This window comes from Nannobrachium achirus (assembly GCF_963921795.1).
Source record: "Nannobrachium achirus genome assembly, chromosome: 21".
NCBI lineage: Eukaryota > Metazoa > Chordata > Actinopteri > Myctophiformes > Myctophidae > Nannobrachium > Nannobrachium achirus.
In genome coordinates this window covers 36,198,840-36,221,106 of record NC_137828.1, presented here as the reverse complement: position 1 = coordinate 36,221,106, position 22,267 = coordinate 36,198,840, and the positions used below count along the sequence as shown (strand labels likewise).

At 40.9% G+C, this 22,267-nt stretch overlaps 1 protein-coding gene across 1 annotated transcript in view; it reads right to left on the bottom strand.

Annotated features, from left to right (window-relative positions):
- The window catches only part of dlec1 (DLEC1 cilia and flagella associated protein), a gene marked incomplete at both ends in the record, with an annotated part of 65,403 nt that extends 48,108 nt beyond the window's left edge, over positions 1-17,295 (bottom strand). Inside the window, 9 exons of the mRNA XM_080751748.1 lie at positions 121-294; positions 2,011-2,098; positions 4,383-4,467; positions 9,559-9,776; positions 9,997-10,190; positions 13,067-13,223; positions 14,203-14,343; positions 15,501-15,589; positions 17,283-17,295. Coding sequence (XP_080607874.1) covers positions 121-294; positions 2,011-2,098; positions 4,383-4,467; positions 9,559-9,776; positions 9,997-10,190; positions 13,067-13,223; positions 14,203-14,343; positions 15,501-15,589; positions 17,283-17,295 — 1,159 coding nt within the window. The remainder of the gene's footprint in view (positions 1-120; positions 295-2,010; positions 2,099-4,382; positions 4,468-9,558; positions 9,777-9,996; positions 10,191-13,066; positions 13,224-14,202; positions 14,344-15,500; positions 15,590-17,282) is intronic.
- Positions 17,296-22,267: the final 4,972 nt, after the last annotated feature.

Below are 22,267 nucleotides of genomic sequence, written 5' to 3'. Positions count from 1 at the left end.
TGTGTTTCTGGTAATACATTGTCCGTTCATTTTGGCAAAAATGTAATGTTGACAAAACTGTCCACCACAAGCCAGCATGGCGATGACCACTGGGATAAGGGCACAAGGAAGGAGACTCACGGGTGAGCACTGGAGGGGGTCGTCGGGCCTTGATGGGCACCAGGAGAGGGTACAGAGCCTGGGTCTCCACCACTATGAAGTCTTCGTACTCTGCCAGGGAGTCTGGAGCGAAGCGCACCGTGTACTTACAGCTCATCCCTGGGGCGACGACACCGCCCACGCCGGGGAATCTGCCTGCCAGACAGCAGCTCACTGTTAATCCTTTCTCCTTATGTTAAGTCAGCGGCAGCGCAGCGTAATAACGCATTATCGCCCCACACTTGGGGCTGTCACGATTTAGCCTTGTACCCGCCCTCTTCCGGAAACCATTTCATTTGTTTCTGGATTACAGAAGTTGGTCGTTTACTAGGCTAGCCACGATTATGCCTTTTTACTTGACGATTAATTGTCACACAAATGATTGCAATAAACGATTACATTTTGTTTCTGTCGTTGAACATTATTGGAACATTATGAAAAAAGCAACATTTATGTTTGGCTTTTAACCTTCGTAAACAAAAGATGCACAGGGCAGATATGACAAATAACACATTTTTAAATTACTTTATGCTTAAAGATGGCCCGACACGCCCTGAAATTATCGTAGTATTATACAGTAGGTCACGTGGTCTCTCTTAAAACGGTCTGAATCAAATGATCCCATCCCCTGTAGCGCAGCCCCCTCCACTCCCGGGGAGGAGGAGACGAGACAGACAGACAGCCTCAGTCTGGAGAAATGCTGATAAACACAGCGTTTCTGTTTCATCAATATAGGCTATATCCTTATTCAAATCACTTACTTACCCAACATCGTTCCTTATATTGAAACTATTAACGTTATGGAGAACGCATTCTAACGCGATTAACCAGAGCTCTCACTCAGCCAGCCACAATGTGGTATCGTGTGTGTGTGTGTGTGTGTGTGTGTGTGTGTGTGTGTGTGTGTGTGTGTGTGTGTGTGTGTGTGGCCGTGCAATGCGATGCAAGCGAGCGTGTGAGGACAGAGCTAGCGGGGGCTACGGGCAGCGGCGGGGGAAAAGGTGGCAAGCCCCCCCGCATTTACAGCCCCGCTGCCCGGCGAGAGGCTGACATCCCCTCTTGGTGAAAACATTGTGTTTTCCATTTCAACAATTAAACATAAACAAGCAGATTCTCATGAACAATGGGAAAGTAACAACCAGATTTGGCTGGAAATATAATTTTTATATGCACAGATTTATATATACATTTGTGTCTTTAGCTTTAGTGCTAGCCCAGTAGCCCTGTGGGAGCAGAAAAGTTGCTTTCTGAGGGCTGCAAGAGCGACCCTGCGGGCGATGGGAAGGGAATGTACATTGTACAGACATACAGTAAGTAACAGTCAATTAATTAATTTGATTGGCTTATCGCGCATTCCCACAATGACATCAAAAAATATTAACTTGTTTTTAAGATGATTTCTTAAGGTGACAGTACCCCTTTAGGTGACATAGCCCCTTTAAAAATAAACATTAATAGTGGAAATAGCCGATCTACAAGCTTGTAGATCTGATATTGAGCTTGTAGATATGCTATTTCCACTATTTTAGAAAATATATGATGTTTTTAATATGGAAATGATTATGTTGATTATGCAAAAATTTATTGTGATTGTCTCAGATGCATGATTATAAGCGATTATGTAATAATTGGGACAGACCTACCCACACTTAAGTGTCTGTTACAGTAGGTAGTACCAATATCCCATACAGATTCAGGCTGTGGCACAGGAATGCCACAAACCACTGACTGCATTCCAGGTATGTTATGAGTATACTCTATCTGTCAAAACACTCTGGCGTTCCTCTTCAATATAATCACTCATGACCGTTTATGGCCTATTTAGTAGGATTTCCTCACTCGTCTTTTTTCAGGATCGAAGGCAGAACTCACCCAGGCCGATGGAAAAATATGGAGTGGTGGGAGGGATGACTCTCACATGGCGGCTGGTGGCCGTCAGGTTCTTCAGTTGCACTGTAGTCTAAAGGAAAGAGAGAAAAGAAGACAGAACATTAAGTGATGTCAGGAATTATTACTGCACAAGTGCACATGTAACAAGACAAGAGAAGGCACGCTCTAGCTCCTACTCCTCAGTCCTCATCCTTCTAGGTCTAGACCTATCCGCAGCATTTGACACAGTCAACCATCAGCTTCCCCATGACACCCTTTCTGACCTTGACATCACTGGGACGCCACTCAGGTGAACCACAATCCTCCTGTATGACCGGTTGAATCTACAGGGTTTCATAGAAAGGTCTGCTTTCATCCCCCATACCGTCGAGACCAGAGTTCCCCAGTGGTCTGTATTTCCCCCCTCCCTTTTTTCCCATCTCTGGTTCATCTGTTAGGCTGATGACCCTCAACTGTTCTGCTCCTTTCCTCCCTTTGCCACACAGCTTGAACATCACATCGATGCATGTCTGGCTGACATCTCAGTGGATGTCTGTCCGCCAACTCAAGCTCCAGGCAAACAAGACTGAGATTTTCTCTTCTTTTTGGAAAGTCTTGCCCCCTGCAGGATATTTTCCATTTCAATCAGTTCCTGTTTTGACTGCCAAGAACCTGGGAGTGTTGTTGGACAGTCAGCTGTCCCTCAAGCCACACAATGCAGCGATCACTGATTCTGTAGGTTTGCACTGTAAAACATCTGGAGGATCAGACCCTTCCTCACCAAGGAGTCTGCGCAGCTTCTTATACAAGCCTACTTACAACATACCGTACTCATTTCAACCTCCTCCTCGCTATCTGCCGACATGCTCTCTCAAACCCCTACAACTGATCCAGAATGACTGGTCCTCAACCTCCCTAAAGTTTCATGTGTCTCCTCCATACTGTACTCCCTTCACTATGGCTCCCAGCCTCCCGGTTGATGCCCGCAACCAATTCAAAACACTGCTGATGACCTGTACATGGCAAACAAGGGCATGACACCCCCTGAGCTTCAGAACATGATTCACCCCTGCAGCCTGGCCCATGCGCTAAAGCATTCTTTTTGACTCTACTCCATCCTGGCTCCCAAGTTCTGGAATCACAGTCAGGAATGCACACTCACTCAGAATTTCTGGTCACAGTCTGAAAACTCAGCCCCTATCACTCCTCATTCCTTAGATCATATCTTGTTGCCTATTTTTGAGCGGTGCTCCTGGAAGGAGCTAAGCTCCAACATCTGGCTTTGTCCGGTTCCCAAAAAAAAAACGTTCGGTCCCTAAAGTAAACTGAAGCGTGGCCTACATCTGGCCTAGATGTGGTCTACATCTTGGCAAAAAAGTCTCAAAGTTTGTTGTATGCCCAGGGTCCCATTGGCTGCAAGCTTTGCTGGACACCCTGTGATTGGCTAGCGGAACGCTTGATGAAATTAACTCATAAATAGCACTGGTCACTTAGACATATTCTGCTTGTCCACAATTGCAGTATGTTATTTTTTGGCAGCATTCCTGGTATCATTTGCCTGGTTAATAAACCAGACTCTATCACACACTTCGTTTTGGGAATAGGGGTGGTGTTGTGTGGTCTGGTTGTATCATAGTTACTTTGTATCATTTCTTTGAACTATTTTTTAATAGTTAAACTAAAGCAACAAACAAAGAAGTCCCAAATTATCAAAAAAATATCAAACTTTGAATCTACTCCACCTCCCTCACATCTTTTTTAAACAAAATTATGAATCAACACTGATTCAAAGAGACTTATTTCACATGGCAGAATTGTATCACATGTTCTTGCCACTTAAGCTGGCAATACACTACAAGATAATCGGGCCCGTTTCAGTCGGTGGCAGCCCGATTGTCGGGAGGGTAATTAAATAGCCCGATTATCGGCTAGTGTGCGGCCAGCTTTACTCCAATCTTGCTGCTCTGGACAAGAATGTCTGCTAAATGTCTAAATAGTATAGTGATGTATCGTGTGGAAGTGGAAGATTTGGACTAAATTGTAACTTGTACCATGTAATTTCTTCAGTTTTTAAGTAAACTGAACACTTAAGAGCAATGCTGTAATGCAGCCATTGGTGTCAGACCCTGGAAGTGGTACTTAGTACTGTATGTACTGTAGTTCAATAGAATCAGACAAAACAAGAGCACATGGTGATCTGTGCATGGTCTATATTGATGATGTCAATATAGATAGATATATGGATAGATGTCATTCTGTTTTTTCTTTTGTACATACAGGTATGTATGCTTATACAGTATGTGCAGTGAATGACACTCTTTTTGTGCCTCACTTCCAATAAACACGAAGGAAAAAAAGACAAAACATGAACTTACCTCGTACACTTGTCCGACAGTATAGCTAGTGAACACCACTACTGATGGATTTGCAAGAAAGACAGGAATGGGTTCATTTGTGGAGCTGTCAGGGAGACAAAATGAAACCGGGCTTTTAGTCTTAAAAATAAACACAGGTAATGCAACAGGTACAGTAGAACGTACACCCGCCCATATTTCCTGTATTACTTTGTGAAAACACACCAGCTGAGCCAACACACTCACTCTGAAAGGGAAGGAATTTCATGGAGGCCATGAAGGCCATTGGCCACCATGCCCCCTCAGTTTGGCCAAATGCCCTGCCTGCCCCCATGCCCCCCACACACCCCCTCCCCCTCCCAACTCTTTTTTGACAATATAAACCATTGTCTTTGGTTACGTTTCTGTATTTTTATAGGATAACATATTTATTTATTTCACTGACATTTATTATTATTTAATTATTTTTCACAAAAGGTCAGAAATTCGGCATTGGCCTATTAAACTAGCATTGATTGATTGATTGATTGATTGATTGATTGATTGATTGATTGAAACTTTATTAGAAGTTTGCATAGGAAAAGGTATAGGACAGTACAGTTCACTGATACAAGGTCAACTAAAAGGATAAACACCACAAGAAAGCTTTTGGGCTTGTTTCAATTTTCTTTTTACAACTCATACTCATTCAACATTAAATTAAATAAAACAAAAAAAGAAAATTAGTAAAAAAAAAATTGTAAAAAACATATCAAACTTTGAATGTATTCCACCTCCTTCACATATTGTTTCAACACGAGTCAACCCTCTGATTCAAAGAGACTTATTCACAAGGCAGATTTGTATCACAGCATGTGAATCAATCTCCAGCATATGAAAAGAGGCCTAAGAAAGAGATCTTGTTATAACAATTAGGGATGAAAGATGGGATCTTAAAGCTATTTGCGGTTCATGCGAATAGCTCCAGACACCAATTGGTTCAATTTAAGGTAATTCAGACTGCATTCTAAACGGCACTCGTTTTATCGTTCTGTATGCCCACAATGTAACTCAGCAGAGGACACTTTGGGACATCTCCTTTGGACGTGTCACAAACTAACTTAAAGTTAGTTAGAAAAAGCTGCACTGTATATAACTTTCCTCTTCTACCCTGGATTTGAACCTGGTTTCCTGCACAAGTCCTGATTGTTTTTTATACCATTGATCTAATAGAACCTGCCTGTTTGCTCAGGGGACACATTGAATCTTGACCATCACGTCCAAATTTGTGTCAGGTCCTGTGTCTAGCTGAGACATGACCTGGCTTTGACACAATATAATGTCTCAATAGAAGAGCAGGGAGACCAAATACAAGCAACCCAATTGTGTTGTATAAGTTATATTGTATTAACAAACTCTACCATACATACAACAGGTATATATGAAAAATGTAATTGTTGCTAATCCCTTAAGTTAAAATCAATGTTTCCATGGACTTAAAATCATTTGATGGCCTTGCAGTGGGCCTTTGTACCCTAAGAGAAATGGACAGGAACAAAGGCCAAGTTGTCTTGTCCTTAAAATGATGAAATTCCACCAGAACTAATGAATAAATACATGGGCACACATACTGTACAGTACAGATAAACATGGAAAATGCATGGCAAATACATTTATACATGTGCATTAGCACACAAGCTCTCTCTCTCACACACACACACACACACACACACACACACACACACACACACTAGTGTCCTCATCCCTCCACATAGAAAAACATATATAGCTGTTATGCATGGCTGCTGATGTGAATTAAGCTTAACTACATTAGCTTTGACACGTACATATTCAATGCAACCAATGTTAACATAACGAGTTTGACCAAAATAAGGAAGGAATGTTGAGGGTCGGATTATAACAAATTGTACACAATATGTGCTGTGCTGCAGAATGCACAAAGTGACATATGTTGCATTCATAGCGGTATATTCTCAGCAGAGATAAAGCCTGCTGCTGACGAGCCACGACTGGAGAATAGAATACACCACCAGAGTTGTGGTCAACAGTGTGTCAACACTAGAAACAAGAATTGGCCTCTTTGTTAAACTCTCTCAGTGGTGGAAAGTAACTAAGTGCATTTATTCAAGTACTAAAACTCAAATTTATACTTTGGCTAATTTGAAAATAGCCGATCTATGAGCTTACAATGCATCGATGCGATCTGAACTTGTGGATCTGCTGTTTTCGAAAAGGTTTGACACATTTTGAACAATTTTACTCCTTTTTCTTTGGTAGGTATACATTTTTTTTTACCTTTTATTTGTAACAGAGTTTTATACTGTGATGTTTCATGTTTGATACTTTTACAGAGAGCTTCTTCCACCACTGAACCCAGTGGTCCTATGCCAGGAGGTTTATAGTATTACAGTGATCCATTTGAAAGTCAATTTAGGTAGTAAAGTCAATTTAGTTTAGTCAAGTACAGTTCAGTTTGTACTTTCTAAGACATCATAAAGGAAGCTGATGAGGTAAACCACACCTGTCTGGCACTCATATACAGTATGTACATATCTACAGTATATCGATTTACTGTATCTATATAGATATTGGCCTTCCCGCATTATTGGCCTTTCCCACACCCACACTTTCTGATATGAATGATAAACCCATCACACACTTAACACTCACAATAGTAAATGACATGGTTCATCCCTTCAACCGTCACTTTACAATCACGCCATCTGGGTGGAGATATAGAACTTTGAGAAGGGGAAAAGGTTGGTTTTAGCGGGGGTTTTGTCCACTCAGCCATTTTCAGCGCTAAGCAAACTGCCTTGCTGATATGTTGTTTGTGTACTCTGGTGGGGACTCTACAGTATGTAGCCTATATGTGGTGTATGTTATGTTGTGTTGTTGAACGTGTGAAATGAAATATCCCTCTGGGATAAATAAAGACATTATTATTATTGTTAACATTCATAATAATAATAATAATAATAATCAAGCGCTCATGTGGTGCAGTGGTAAAGTCCCTGCCCACCACCACAAAGGTTGTGGGTTCAAATCAACCAGCTTAGTCGGGCATCTATGTGAACACAATTGGCCTGTTTTTTCTTTTTATAATAATATTATTATTACGTCTATAAATCTATCTAAGTATAGATTTGTGCGTGTACACATACACACGCAAACACGCGTTTATATCTACACTATGTGTGTGCGCGCATTCATGCGTACATGTGTGTGAGCGAGAGTATGTTTGTGTACACACACACACACACACACACACACACACACACACACACACGCACGCACGCACGCGCACACACACACACACACACACACTTCCCATTAGAATACTGTGAAGAGTGTATTGTGTAGAAGCTTGGAGGAACATTGAAAATGTGACAGATGGCAGATTGTTATGGTCCCAACATTTTGTCTGACGCCAGCGATGGGAATTTCCACTCCATGTTATTGGGATGTTGCATTGTGTCTGGCCTGGATACCAAGGAGCATAATTCATATGGAGTCTCGGGACTATTAATCATCAAGATTATGCATAGATTTACGATTGAAGAGGTTTCATTCCTCAAATGCTCATTCAAGTGTGTGCAGTGAAATGCTGGTGTGGCATATAGATCCATAGCATCTCATTTTTATAAGCTGATTTCATTTATAACAGTGAACAGCTTAGCAGAAAATGTTTCCACTTCATCTTTCTCAAAAAACATTGTATCGAACAGACTTTTTTAGATGGTGTAAGTCCAGTACTTTAAGCTCTCAACTAGTATAACCCTAACCCTAACCCTAAGACCTGAGGCCCCTACAGTACAAATGCCTTCTAAATAGATACTTATTCAAGGACCGCCAAATTGGCATATAATTGGCCGCAGAACCCCCATCTGAAAATGTTTTGTGCCAGCCAGGGACCCCCAATAGAGAAAAATTGTGTTAAAAAGAAAATCTAAATTATCAAACATTTTTCAAACATTTTCGAACAAATTTTTTGATAAAGCCAATGCTAAAATGTAAAATGACTCAGATGCTTTCCCTGGTTTTAATGTGATAATCTATAGGTCAGGTTTAGGTATTAATGTGCCCATCATTATAACAACACCAGTGGTAATACGATGAGGAAGACGTCGCCTGCGGTGGGAGAAATGACATAGTGCTGTCACGATCATGTTACACGTCATTACTGTGGCACAAAAGGTGTGCCGCTGCTCTGACTAAGGGAAAGGCTGTTTGTATTTGGGAGCGATATGAGAGAAGGATTACCTGAGCGCAGGCTTTTGTGTTCAATCAAGGCTACATTATGAAATCCTTTCATATGATACTGTATGACCCATGATGATGTCAATATGTCATGATTGGATCATCATAGACACTATGATACTGATGGTAAAAGGGCTCGCTGCATTCACCATCAAAAACATTGTACTGTGTAGCAAAAACAATTCTGATCTACATGCACCGCGAGGTGTTGTAAGCATGTACCGGTAGATCAGCTATTTTCACAATATTTGTATGTGGAACCGAGTCAAATAAAGCGCCTCAACTCCTACAATTCTAAGTGCTTGTCTGTCAAATATGATTATTTTGAAGGGTCGTGGCTTGAAAGGTTGAAGAACCAATGCACTAGACGAGACTAATAGCTCCCTTGGTCAGGTCAGAGGTAGCCTCGCGTAGCCAGGCTTACTCATCTGCGAAGAGAAAAGCCTGGTGACAATAGAAGGCAGAAACCGTTCTAGGAGGTGGGGCTGAATTTTCCCGGAAGCTGTATTTTTTTCACAGTGCGGTGTTCCTGCAAACATATTCCCTGCACGACAAAATCTGGTCTACGTCTCCTGCTCCGTCGGTTGCGCTCGCAATAAACAATATACAAACAAAAACATTGATTCAAGCAATGTTACACCTATTAAGAGCGAGTTAAGAGCTACAATCTATTTTAGTTTTTTCGCTGGGGAATGTAAACAGACCCGCATCGCATGACGTAACGTCCGTTAAACGCAGCACTTCCGCTAGAAATCTTGGAACCAACCGGAAGGCATATTATTGTCTACAGGGTGCGTCAGAGGTATGTTTTGGGGAGAGACGGGTAACGGGGCCCGAGCATTGTGGCTCGCATACCGGCCCGGTTCTGAATTGCTCCGCCCCTGGGTTGGACTCCAGGTGGTTACATCAGTGCGTCATCACAGACAGGATACAGTACCTCTGATCCAGCAGTGCTTTCTTCCCCTCCACTGGCTTCTCCGCCCTGCTGTGAGGGTAGATGAGGGATTTCCCCCCCGCTTGCACATTTGGGGGGAGGAATCGGGGGTTGAGCAAGAAGCGGTGTCGGTCCTTTAGTTTGTCCCCCTTCTCTGCCACGTTCATTGCACACAGCTTATTATTAGCCAACTTTGGCCTGGGACGCGCCTGGGTTGGTTCCTGAAATGCAAGGGAGGTGAAAAATAAAGTAGACTGAGAAACAATTGACACGCTCCATTTGTGATTGCCCCAAAAATTCATGCTTTACCAGAAGTGATAAAAAAAAACTTTTACTGTTTGTCATACTTCGTACTGTTCGGCATGATGTTTTCTAATCAATTTGAAACTTGAAATTCTTGAATATTAGTAAGTCACTGTGTTAAAGCCCTTGACTGCTCACCTCACTGGGTGTTTTAACCCGATTGTCAATGTCTGAGCTAGACTCCAGGGTCAGGGTGGACTCTGAATTCTCCTGCAGGTTAAGGACAGTGTTTTCTGCCCTGGGAACCAGTGTGTAGTCGTCATCCTGAGGCTCTCTGCAAACGTGCATTTCGGAAGTGAAAGTAGGAATCGTATAATGAGGGTCGGACTTCACTGGAAAAGGACAAAAGAAAACTAAGTTAAAGGACAACTTTAGTTTTTTACAACAAGGGTTCATGTTTTAGATTGTAATTAGAGAAAAGAAAAAGTGAGTGTTAAAATATTTTCATTTGCTTTGTTCTATTGTTTTATTGCGTTTACCGTGCTAAAATGTGGGGCATGCGTACACATGGGGGCATGCGTACAAGTGGCTAAATATGTATTTTTAGACACAATAAGCCAGCAGTTTCTTTATTGCTATTTACAGTAACACTTCTAGCCCCCATAAGTCACATCCAACCATGAAAGGTTGCGTTGTATCTTGGGAATGGGCTTATTCTGTGTAAAATGACATATTTAGCTACTTGTACGCATGCCCCCAACCTCTGAAATAAGAATCTCTAAAACAATAGAAAGAAGTAAATGAAATCAATTTAACACTCATCTTTTATATTCTTTAATTACAATCTAAAATATGAACCCTTGTTGTAAAAAACTAAAGGGATGTTAGTCTATATGTTATACAGTGGTTCTCAAACTTTTTCATGTCAAGGACCCCAAATGTATATATATTTGGTCAAGGACATCTGAAAATATTTTCTGCCAGGGACCCCCATAAGAGAAGATTTATGTTAAAGAAATATCAAAATTATTCAAAAAACATTTTCGATATCTATCTATAAATGCGACAAATCTCTGTCTGTCTGTCTGTTTGTTTGTAATCCACGTATCTCGAGAACCGTTCGTCCCACCGGCTTCAGATTCGGCACGCGCGTTCCCCGCCGCGGCGCGGAGTGCAGTGCCGGGTCTCGACCCGACCCGACGCGCGGTTTTCCCGAACCGGCGCGAAACGTTCGGAATCTCCTTATGCGGGGTTGATTGTTGACTCCGGAGGAAATCGGCGCAAATCGGCGCAAGCGCTGACTCATTGTGACATCACTTCATAAAAGGCTCTGACATCACGTACGCCACATGAGTCAACAAAAAATGTATGTATGTAATCCGCGTATCTCGAGAACCGTTCGTCCCACCGGCACGTGCGTTCTCCATAAATGGGAATAAAATGAATGCCCGTATGCGGAGCTGATGTCTGACATCAGAGTTTTCCGCAACCGGTACTGTGTGTGCAGAGATCTTCATATATGGGCAAAAAAGCGACAGAGATCTCATATATGGGCATAAAATGGACGCAGATAAACAGATATCTCCATATATGGCATATATGGGCATACAATGGACGCAGAATCACAAAGATCTCCATATACGGGCATAAAAGGGACACAGACAGACAGATACAGAGATCTCCATATATGGGCATAAAATGGACGCAGATAGACAGATATCTCCATATATGGGCATATATGGGCATAAAATGGACCCAGAACTATAACTGCAGTGATCTCCATATATGGACATAAAATGGACGCCGACAGACAGACAGATACAGATATCTCCATATATGGGCATAAATGGACACAGGCAGACAGATGGTCAAAACGGGTCCTATGAAAACAGGTATAATGGGGTTTGCATTAAATGGCGGGGCATTCATTCCCTATTTACATTGTTCCGAGTTGGCCAGGTCGCCGACTAGACGCTGGGCCGCCCGAAGGGCGGCCCAGCTTCTAGTATATATAAAAGAAAGGATTAGATAAAAGGGTTAAAATGATTGTGATGCTATATTAGCCCTGGAGACCGCCCAAGGACCCCTAAGGGGTCCCCGGACCTCACTTTGAGAACCATTAATAGTGTTATAAATCATATGATGTCATGAAGTGAGGCAGCAAACCAGAGGGTGCTTTCGTGAGTGGAGCTGGTTTTGTCAGGTAGTCGTGGGGACAGATCAGACTGTTCCTTTTGAGAAGATCGTTGTCCACACACCTCACAAACGCTGATCTGACTGAAGAAGAAAGGGATGAAATGACAGAAACTTTAACTACATGAACTTCGACTCCACTAAATGTCGGATCCAAATATTGTAATTTTACTCCACTACATTTATTTAAAAACTTAGGTTTTAATGTTAACTTTAACATTACGTCAGATAGACGCCTTGGGCGAACGGCCAAAGGGGGCGAATGGATTGGTATTCCCATGGATAGGCCCTTGGGGTCAATAAAAGATAGGGTAAAAGATGGATAAAAAAAATATATTATTTTTTGTTATAAGTGAACATAGGAATATTAAAGCTTAGTCACCCTGAACAAAAACTTTATTTATTAATAAAGTGCCTTTCAAAACGCTACTGATGGTAGATAAGGAACTTAGACCACAGCTGTCTCTTCTTCCCACACTACAGCACGCTACAGTACAACTCTACGTAGTGTAATATTCAGTGGTGTAAAGTAACTAAGTACATGTACTTAAGTACAATTTTGAGGTATTTTTACTTTACTGGAGTTTTTCCAATTTTCTATACTATCTATAGGCTACTTTTTCTACTCCACTACATCTCATAGGCAAATACTCAACTACAATTATTTGAAAACTTCAGTTACTAGTTACTTTGTAGATTTAGATTATTATTACATTACATTGACCACTTTAGCCTGAGATATACTTTGGCTATTTTAAAATAGCTGATCCACAAGCTCACAACGTGTCGCATCGCAATGCATTCTGAGCTTGTAGATCTGCTATTTTCAAAAGATTTGTAAATATATTGAACGTGTGAATTGAGACATTCTGCATAATGAGTGCATTACTTTTGTACTTTTACTCAAGTACATTTTAAATACCAGACCTTTACTTATAACCGAGTATTTCTAGGTTCTTAAGTAAAATAATTCAGTGCTTTTTCCAATATTGTATGGTACAATACATTTACAGGCAGCACAACACAAGTGCAGATCAATAAAAGACATGAATCCATAAGACAGTTTGTGTTTCACCTGGAAGGATTCCCAGCTGATCATAGGTCTCTCCCACCTCCTCCACCATCCTCTCGTGCGCGTGGTTTTCTGTGGCCGTGGCACGTACCCGTGCCTGAATTATATGGTTCTCCAGTATGTCTGCCTCTTTTATACGCTGGGTGTATTCAGTGTGGGCCTATAATACAGTCATACATTAGTAGTATATCCTTTACATTGTAAAATAACATGTCAAACATGTCCATGTCAAGTATCCCCAAATTGATATGTACAGAATTAAGCCATACCCCCATTTGGAAAGATTTTGACACCCATAAAGATTTGCAATGATTTGTAAAAAAAGAAAGAAAATTAAAGATATACATAGCACAGCACCCTAGGGACCCCCTAGGGTTCCCGGACGCCCTGTTGAAGACCCCTGATATAGCAACTTAGCTCCCAATGTGTCACAATGAGACACGTTATCAGCTTGTATCAGGACCACATGGAACCACCTCAAGGACCCCTGGGGGTCCCTGGACCCCACTTAAAGGGGAATACCACTCATTTTCAACATTGAACTATGTCATTAATACACCTTAGAGTTGTTGTGTGGAAATAAGGAAAATGTCCCCCCCTTCTGTGTTGCCTAGAACTGGAGGATTGATTGTGGGGTCATGCGATCAGTGACATCATGAAGATGTACTCTTTGGCTTGCAGAGTACATCTTCATGATGTCACTGATCACATAACCCCACAATCAACAACTCTAAAGGTGGCCTTACACTAGCAGATAATCGGGGCAATTAACAACATTCCAGAGTATCTCAGGCATAAATATCGTTTATGTGGGTTCAGAGATCCAATCTTAACCCTGCTGAGTTGCTCGCAGGACGGTCGGAGCCACCCTGACTATTTACAAAAATGTTTGATATTTATCTGGATCGCTACTGATATGGAACTGCACAGCGGGCGAGCGAGAGAAAGACAGCCGCTTGCCCCGCTGTTCGGACGCAAGGGACGGGGACTGTTGTTGCCGACAGCCCGCTGATCTGATGAAACGATTATCCTGTAGTGTGTTATGCTACCAGATTTCAATTCCCCGATTATCTTGTAATGTAATGACATAGTTCAATGATTGAAAATGAGTGGTATTCCCCTTTGACTAAACACTGTACCTGCTGCAGTTCTTCAACATATCTGTCATGGTAGTCGCTTCCTCCCCTCTTCGTCTTGGCGAGGTTGGCTGACGTGTCTCTCCCGATGACCTCTGTTGTGTAAAGGTCCTTGAAAATGCTGGCCAACACATGAGAGACATCCTAATGTAGAGATGAAGAGGAAACGTTAGGACGGTTACACATGAGAGACATCCTAATGTAGAGATGAAGAGGAAACGTTAGGACGGTTAACTGCAAAGCAGTGGTGTAAAGTAACTCCAATACTTTTACTTATACCCCACTACATCTCAGATCCAAATATTCTACTTTTACTTCACTACATTTATTTGAAAACTTGAGTTAGGGTGCCCTCAGACCAAAATACCTATGAGAGTGGAATCCGCGTTCCTCCAATGCATTGACATCCAATGATAAGGGAGCGTTTTTTGCAGAAATCCTCTGCTGGCATGAAACCGCTTCACTCTCATTGAAATGCATTGGCGGAACGCGGATTCCACTCTCATAGGTATTTTGGTGTGAGGGCAGCCTTAGGCCTAGTTACTTTGCAGGTATAAATTATAATATTATGAAACATACATAAACCACTTTAGCCCTATTTTATACCATGGCCATTTGAAAATAGCCGATCTACAAGCTCACAACATGTCGAATCGCGACACGTTATGAACTTGTAGATCTCCTATTTTCAAACATTTTGTACTTTTGGTACTTTAATTTTGATGCCAACACTCATACTTTTACTCAAGTACATTTTGAATTCCGGACTTTCACTTGTAACAGAGTATTTCTATATTGCAGTATTGATACTTGTACTTCAGTAAAATATGTGAGTAGGCTACTTTTCCCCCCATTGCTGCAAAGAAAGAGTTTTCAGCGGTTGTTGTTTTCTAAAAAGCCTGTTGCTATATATATATATATATATATATATATATATATATATATATATATTTCTTTTTTTTTCATGTTAAAGGACCCCCAAAATGATATGTAGGACTATTTGGCCACGGACCACCCCATCTCAAAATATTTTGATCCGGGGAGAGCAGGAACCCCCAGAAGCAAAGATTTGACTTAAAAATGATTGCTTTAAAAAATCTAAATAAAATATATATATTTAAAGATTTGCACAAATTGCATGATTTTTCAAAAATAGCAGATCTACAATCTCATAGCGTGGCACAAAGTGACATGCTATGAACTTGTAGATCTGTTTTTTTTGTATCATGACACATATAGTTCAAATCCAATGACCATAAAATAACCATAATTAAGTACTAGGCTAATTGTGTGATTCTAACCTGTGTTTTCTCTGATGTTGGTCTATGGCGTAGCATGGACATATCAAACCCCGGTTTGGGTTTTGTCTCAGATTCTTCCAGCAAGGTTGCTGTAAAGTATAAGTTTACCATTTGTTTAACCATTGTGTTAGTACAGACTCAGAGAAAGGTATTTCCATCACTATGCTATTGCATAAACTTTTTTCTCCATTAGCTCTTACAGTGTGTTTAGGAACGCATCATTATAGCAAATACATGTATCATACACCTCAGTTTGAGAGACCATCATTATTCAGCCTACACTCAAAAATGGTCCATGGAGGTATTGGAATGAATAAAGAAATGGGCTCTCGTTGCAACTTAATGTAGTCAAAACAAAATTAAGTCAAAAAGTGTACATTAACTAAATAGCTTAGATACAGCTAAACAAGTTTCAGTAATTGTTTCAAACCTGTAGGGCACTTCAAATGATCACCCGCTTGTTGCTCGTCAGCCATGATTGTGGACACTTGGTAGCCATGGCAACGGTCTGACGTTCTTAAAGGGAAAGGCACATGCCATGCAGGAAGAGAATAAACATGAGAAGGGCCTGCCTGCAGCCCTGCACACATCCATTTTGTCTTGTAAAACCATATAAGCAGTGGTGGTGGAATTTGGAAGAAGTTGTACTTCAGTAAAAGTAGCAATACAACGAAGTAGAACAATGCATTATGTGTTGATGTGATCATGCTGCTGTAATGCCTCAATTTCCCTTTTGGGATTGATAAAGTAGCCTATACAATACTGTATCTCTCTCATCTGATCACCACTTTAATGGTGTAGGGTGGGGCTGTTTGTTTGTTTTGTATGAATCATCAAAATATGAAAAGTAACCAAACCAGGCTGCCTAATAATTTAAGTGGAGAAAATGTAAATTTGCTGGCTTTGAGATGTAGTGGAGTAGAAGTATGAAGGGCTTGTATGAATTGGGTACAAAGTGAGAAGTGACCCCAATGCAAACAAACCTAAAAGCTTTCTTGTGGTCTTTATCCTTTTAGTTGACCTTGTATCAGTACTGTCCTGCACCCTTTCTTGTGGGGTTAACCCTAATACAAGTATTCAATCAATCAATCAATCAATCAATCATTCGATCAATCAATCAATCAATCAATCAATCAATCAATCAATCAATCAATCAATCACAAATGAAAATGTTCAACTAAACTAAAATGTGTACTTAAGTAGGCCTATACAGTACTTGAGTAGGCTTTACAGTTACTTTCCACCAAATACTATTGGTCAAACTAAGAAAGATGTGTTCGTTTACAGAGGTGTTTCTTTTGTTTCTTTAGAGGTGGGCTATTATTATTTATTCACCTGCAGGCCTGCATCAATGTAGCTACTGCAGCCAATAATCTGAGAATAACAACTCCGGATCTCCTGATATATTATGTTCTGTACAGTACACGCTTAAGTAATTTGGACCTTCTAGCCTATATTATTAATATTGGCATTTATAAAACAAATCAAGATGAGGCTTTGTAATAGGATGATCTTTCTGTGCAGGCTTATTTGGCAGTCAGCCTGATGCAGTAGCCATATATGCCAGAGGCTGACTTGAAATGCTACTAGATGCAACATGATTAATAGGAGAATATTTGGCATCACAAATACCTATACACTGTAACGTGTTTCACTGCGATCGTTTCCAACCGTGGCACTCAACCTCTGTCTTGAAAGTAGCATTAGGGCAGAGCATGTTTAAAGTATATAATCGTGTATGCATTGATGGAACCTATGTATGCAAGAAGAATATAGTCTCACCTGTGAGTGCCATGGTGTTTAACCAGGTGTGTCTGAATAACATTGCCAACACACTTATAGGTGATGATGTGTAGGCTATTGTGCACTAATAACCTTTACGTAAACGTAGATCCTCCCTGTAATTGAAGACCTCTGGGCAACATGTACAGCCATGCAAAAGACAATGATTCTGCAATGTGTGCAAGGCATTCAGTATCGTACAAAACACCGGGCGGGAACAAAATACTTGACTCTGCTGACTAACTCACATCATGTTCATGATGTGCTCAAGTGGGTCACTCAAAGAGGCAATTGTTGAGTTCACTTTGTAGTTCCTCGTGGTTTTTGCCAAACAGACTGTTATTTCACAAGGCCTAACCCCAAGCACGAGAGTTCGTAGGACAAGAACTGGCTGGCAGAGTCCTGTAATACAGAAGCACAAGGAGGGTTCTGTCTCCGAGGTTCCGTCTCAGTCTGCTCGCATTCTGATGAAGGCCACACAAGTCTGTGTGGCAAACGCACCAAAAAGCAATCCATGAAGTGTTTCTCAAGAGGACTAAGGGGAATCTCACCAAATACAACCAATAAGAAGTTAGGAACTGTGATTTTAGACCATAACTGGACAAAGTGAAATTGGTGAAAATGCTGTGTTATTTTAACAACAACAAAAAGAAGCAGAATTAAATAAATAATTACTGCTATATGGGCTGGCTAGTCAGTTTGTAAACTGGATCAATGTTGTGTATAGCTCAAATGCAAAGGTCCCTGGTGGTACCAGGCCTGAAAGGTTTCTTTTAATAATATACATATATTTTTGAGCGGTGCTAACCGTTCCTATATCTGCCTTTGTTTGTTTGTATGTACGTGTCCCGTTTGGCTCATTGGCCAAGCTTGCAGGACGCTTAATTAAATTAACTCAAACTTGCTTACTTCACACTGGGTGTGATTTCTTTTTTAAGTTGGGATGGACCAATGCTGACACCTGCTCTGAGTTGTTGCTTTGGTTTAGTTTAGAAAAGACTTCCCATATTTGCATCGTAACACCTGCACTAAGCTATGAGTTGCTTGGACATTTATTTGCATGCCAAGAACCAACACCTGCTCTAAGCCAAGAGTTGCTTATAGAAGATACTATAGGCTCATAGGCTGCTACTTACAACAGCATGTAGAGCAATTTGTGCCGCTATGTCCCGTGCTGGTGTCGTGTGTCCCCACGGGACAGCGGCACAAATTGCTCATATTGCCATTTAATATTTGCTATACAGAGCCAAAGCTGAAGAAGAGCTTATTACTAGGCCTACAAGACCGTTTTCTTTTCTTCCAAAGAATTATATTCTGTGTTGGCCTATTACATTACAGTAACTGGGTGTACTGGGTGATGGCAAAAAGATGAGCAGACATTGCAATGTGATTTATTGAGACACCACACACCACCACACTAACCTTTAACCAAAGCCTGTGTGCATGGGTAACCAGAGTCCCCTAAGGTAGTCTGTTTTGTGTTTTTGTGGGGAAAGTAGCAGATCATGCGATTTTCTGTGAAAGCCTTCCCCACAAGCAGGATGCTGGGGTTTAAGTGGTTAATGGGCGAGACAGGTAGAGCTACAGTACAACGAGGAGAGGAGAGAGAGGAGTCCACACCTATAAACCAGAGCTGCCAGGTACTGTCTCAGGTTACCCAAGGCAACAACAAGGAAACACCCCAGACTTATCCAACTTAGACACAGTGTCAGACTTAGGCTACATAAATACCATGACAAAAAGAAATCCCACCCACCATGACATTGATCTAATAATAAACGCCTTCTATCCATTAGTTGTAAGCTACAGTGAAGTGCCAGTGTTTATGTGCTATAGCCCATGTGGTTCCCAAACTTTTTAGCTCGGCCCAAAAGAGAAATTTGACCTTTGCCCGGGACCCAAAACTAGTGAAAATAGTAGATCTACAAGCTCACAAGGAGAGAAACTAATTCTTAAAACATCTTTTTAATTTATGGAATTTCTTGTCTTTTATTTATTCATGAAATTAGCCTACTGAGAAAAATCTTTTAATTTGTTTTTTAATTCATGAAAGAATTAGCTTTTTTGGGAATGTGTTTGGATAATGTTTTGAAATCAACTGATCCAAAATGCTGCGGCACGACTGGTCTTCAACCAGCCTAAGTTCTCACATGTTTCTCCCCTTCTCCGCAGCCTCCACTGGCTCCCGGTTGCGGCCCGCATGGAATACAAAACACTGATGCTGACCTTCAAAGCAGCCAAAGGTATGGCTCCTCCATACCTCCAAAACCTGATCAACCCGTACACCCCAACCCGTGCACTTAGATCAGGCAATACAGGGATGCTGACCGAACCCTCGCTAAAAACCCCAGGGCAAAAATCCACTCGACCGAGACAGTTTGCCCTCCAGGCCCCCAAGCTGTGGAATAAACTCCCTGTCGCACTTAGAACAACGGACTCACTCGCTAGCTTTCGCCGCGGACTGAAGACTCACCTTTTCAGACTCCACCAAAACCCTTAGCACTATTGGAAAATCAATGTCCATACATGAAGCTAGTTAGCATTTGTTTTTTAGTTTTTTTTTTAGAAACCTTTTTTATTATTTTATTTTTCTTTACAGATTATACTGTTTTTCTAGATAGATATTCATTTGCATTTGTTATATTGCTGTTGATGTACTGACATTTGTTTATTATTGTGATATTTGATCTGCTTATTGTAAGTCGCTTTGGATTAAAAGCGTCTGCTAAATGCCTAAACTGTAAACTGTTAACTGAAATAAATAATAGTTGAAAATAAAGCGTAGGAAACAAACAATAAAGGGACCAATAAAAATCTGTCTGAGACCCAGAAATGGGTCTCAACCCACTGTTTGGGAAACAGTGCTATTATAGCCAACCTTTAGTCTACTATAGTGTCAGAAGTCCAAAGCAAAGGTGCAGCAGCCTCAGACTGCCGAATCAAAGTCAAGAGTAAATAGAGTAGCTGCCTACTTGTCAAACCGGTGTAGCGGTGGGTGTGGACTGTGAGAGGGCACATAAGAGCGCGATGGGTTGGCATCTGCTGCTGCATACTGTCTGGGTTGACTCAGGGGATCAGCACACGACACGAGTATATCCTCTTGAGACTGGGCAAGAGTAAAGAGAGAAGGCTACCGTTTGATTATCAATAGTCAACATTGGACTTAACTTGTACCAGATCACTTTGGAGCGCAACAGGAGAGGGACGGAGAGTTTAGCCGCCGACTTTCTGACTGATTCACAACAGAATGGAATCAAACGGCACAGCGGGCAAACATGGTGAGTCTATCAGTGGCACCACGCAGGTACCGCAGGCGCAGACTGAAAATTAATGTCACCACCAGAGAGATTTACTCAAGACAGGAGACAATTGGATAAAAGTTACACAACGCGCGTAATGTTGTTGTTCCACGGCAGACCAGTGCGCAATAGCCTACGCAGTTTACGCGCAGATTTAAATAGACGATTGTTTATATATCAGTCTCTGATTGATTGATTGATTGATTGATTGATTGAATACTTTTTAGCATTTCGCTTGGGAAAAGCACAGGACAATATAGCCTACAGTTCAGCACACAGCTGTCAAACTTGACTGCAGTAATATTTTAGTAACTGCATAGCGCATAGGCCTATTCAGCTTTATTCTAGAAATAAATAAACAATAATCTTGACCATGTCAACTTTTCCATGGTCTATTGCCTGCTAAATAGCCTAAATGTTGTCAACTGGTCATTAAAACATCAAAATGTCATATATTGTGTTGTTAATGTTGGCTACTGTAAAGATCTGAATGGCAGTAACAAAGTACAGTTACTCAAGTAGGCTACGTACTTAAGTACAATCTTGAGGTATTTTTACTTTATTTGAGTATTTCCAATTTTGAGTAGCCTATACTTTTACTTCTACTTCACTACATCTCGAGCAAATATTGTAGGCTTTTACTCAACAATTATTTGAATACTTTACTAGTTACTTTGTAGAGTTTAATTATTACTACAAAACATACATGACCATTTCAGCCCTATACATTTCTGACATTTGGAAATAGCAAAGGATTTTGAAAACTTGAAATGGGACATTCTGCATAATGAGTGGCCTATACTTCTTACTTTTGGTGCTTTACGTACATTTTGATACCAATACTTTTTGGAGGCTACTTTTACTCAAGTAAATTCTGAATTCTGGACTCTTACTTGTAAAGTAAATCTACAGTGCAGTATTGATACTTTTACTAAAGTAAAAAAAAAAAATCTGCATAATCACATTGTAGTAGTTCTATACACAACCCTCCATGGGGTGGCGCTGTTGCACAGCTCATTAATGCGCTTAATTACCGTTGCCATTGATTGATTGATTGAAGACTTTATTAGAGGTTTGCATAGGAAAAGGTACAGTTTCATGACAGTACAGTTCACTGGATGACAAGGTCAACTAAAAGGATACACCCAAGAAAGCCTATGGCTTGTTTCAATTGAGATCCTTTTGAACTAATTGAAATTGAGATATTTCAACATTGGCGTGTTAATTGTGATGAAAAGGTGATGATCATAAGCTCACCTGCTACGTAAGCAGGCAGTGGTCAAAAATTGATTTACCTGTAGCTATATAGGCCAGTGGTTTTCAACCAGTGGGGGTTCCAGGTGGTCCCCAGCTAAATGATGGAGAGTTGGTGACCAAATGGACCCTGTCCCTTATAGATCTTTAACTCTTGAGACTAGTGTAAAATGAATTAAGCCATTCAAAACTCTCAAGAGTTAATTTATTGTTAAACACCTGCGCATTACTTATTTTACAAGAAGTTTACACAATTTTTGATCAACGTTTGCCTGTGTGATCTCTCTTGTAGCAACATAAATAGGCCTACAGCATGAAATTGTTGATAAAATATTCTACTAAATGTCATCAAATGGTGGTCCGTGGCTCGAATGCCGAATAAACAACGGTCCTTGAAATGAAAAAAGTTGAACACCACTGCGTTAAACGAAA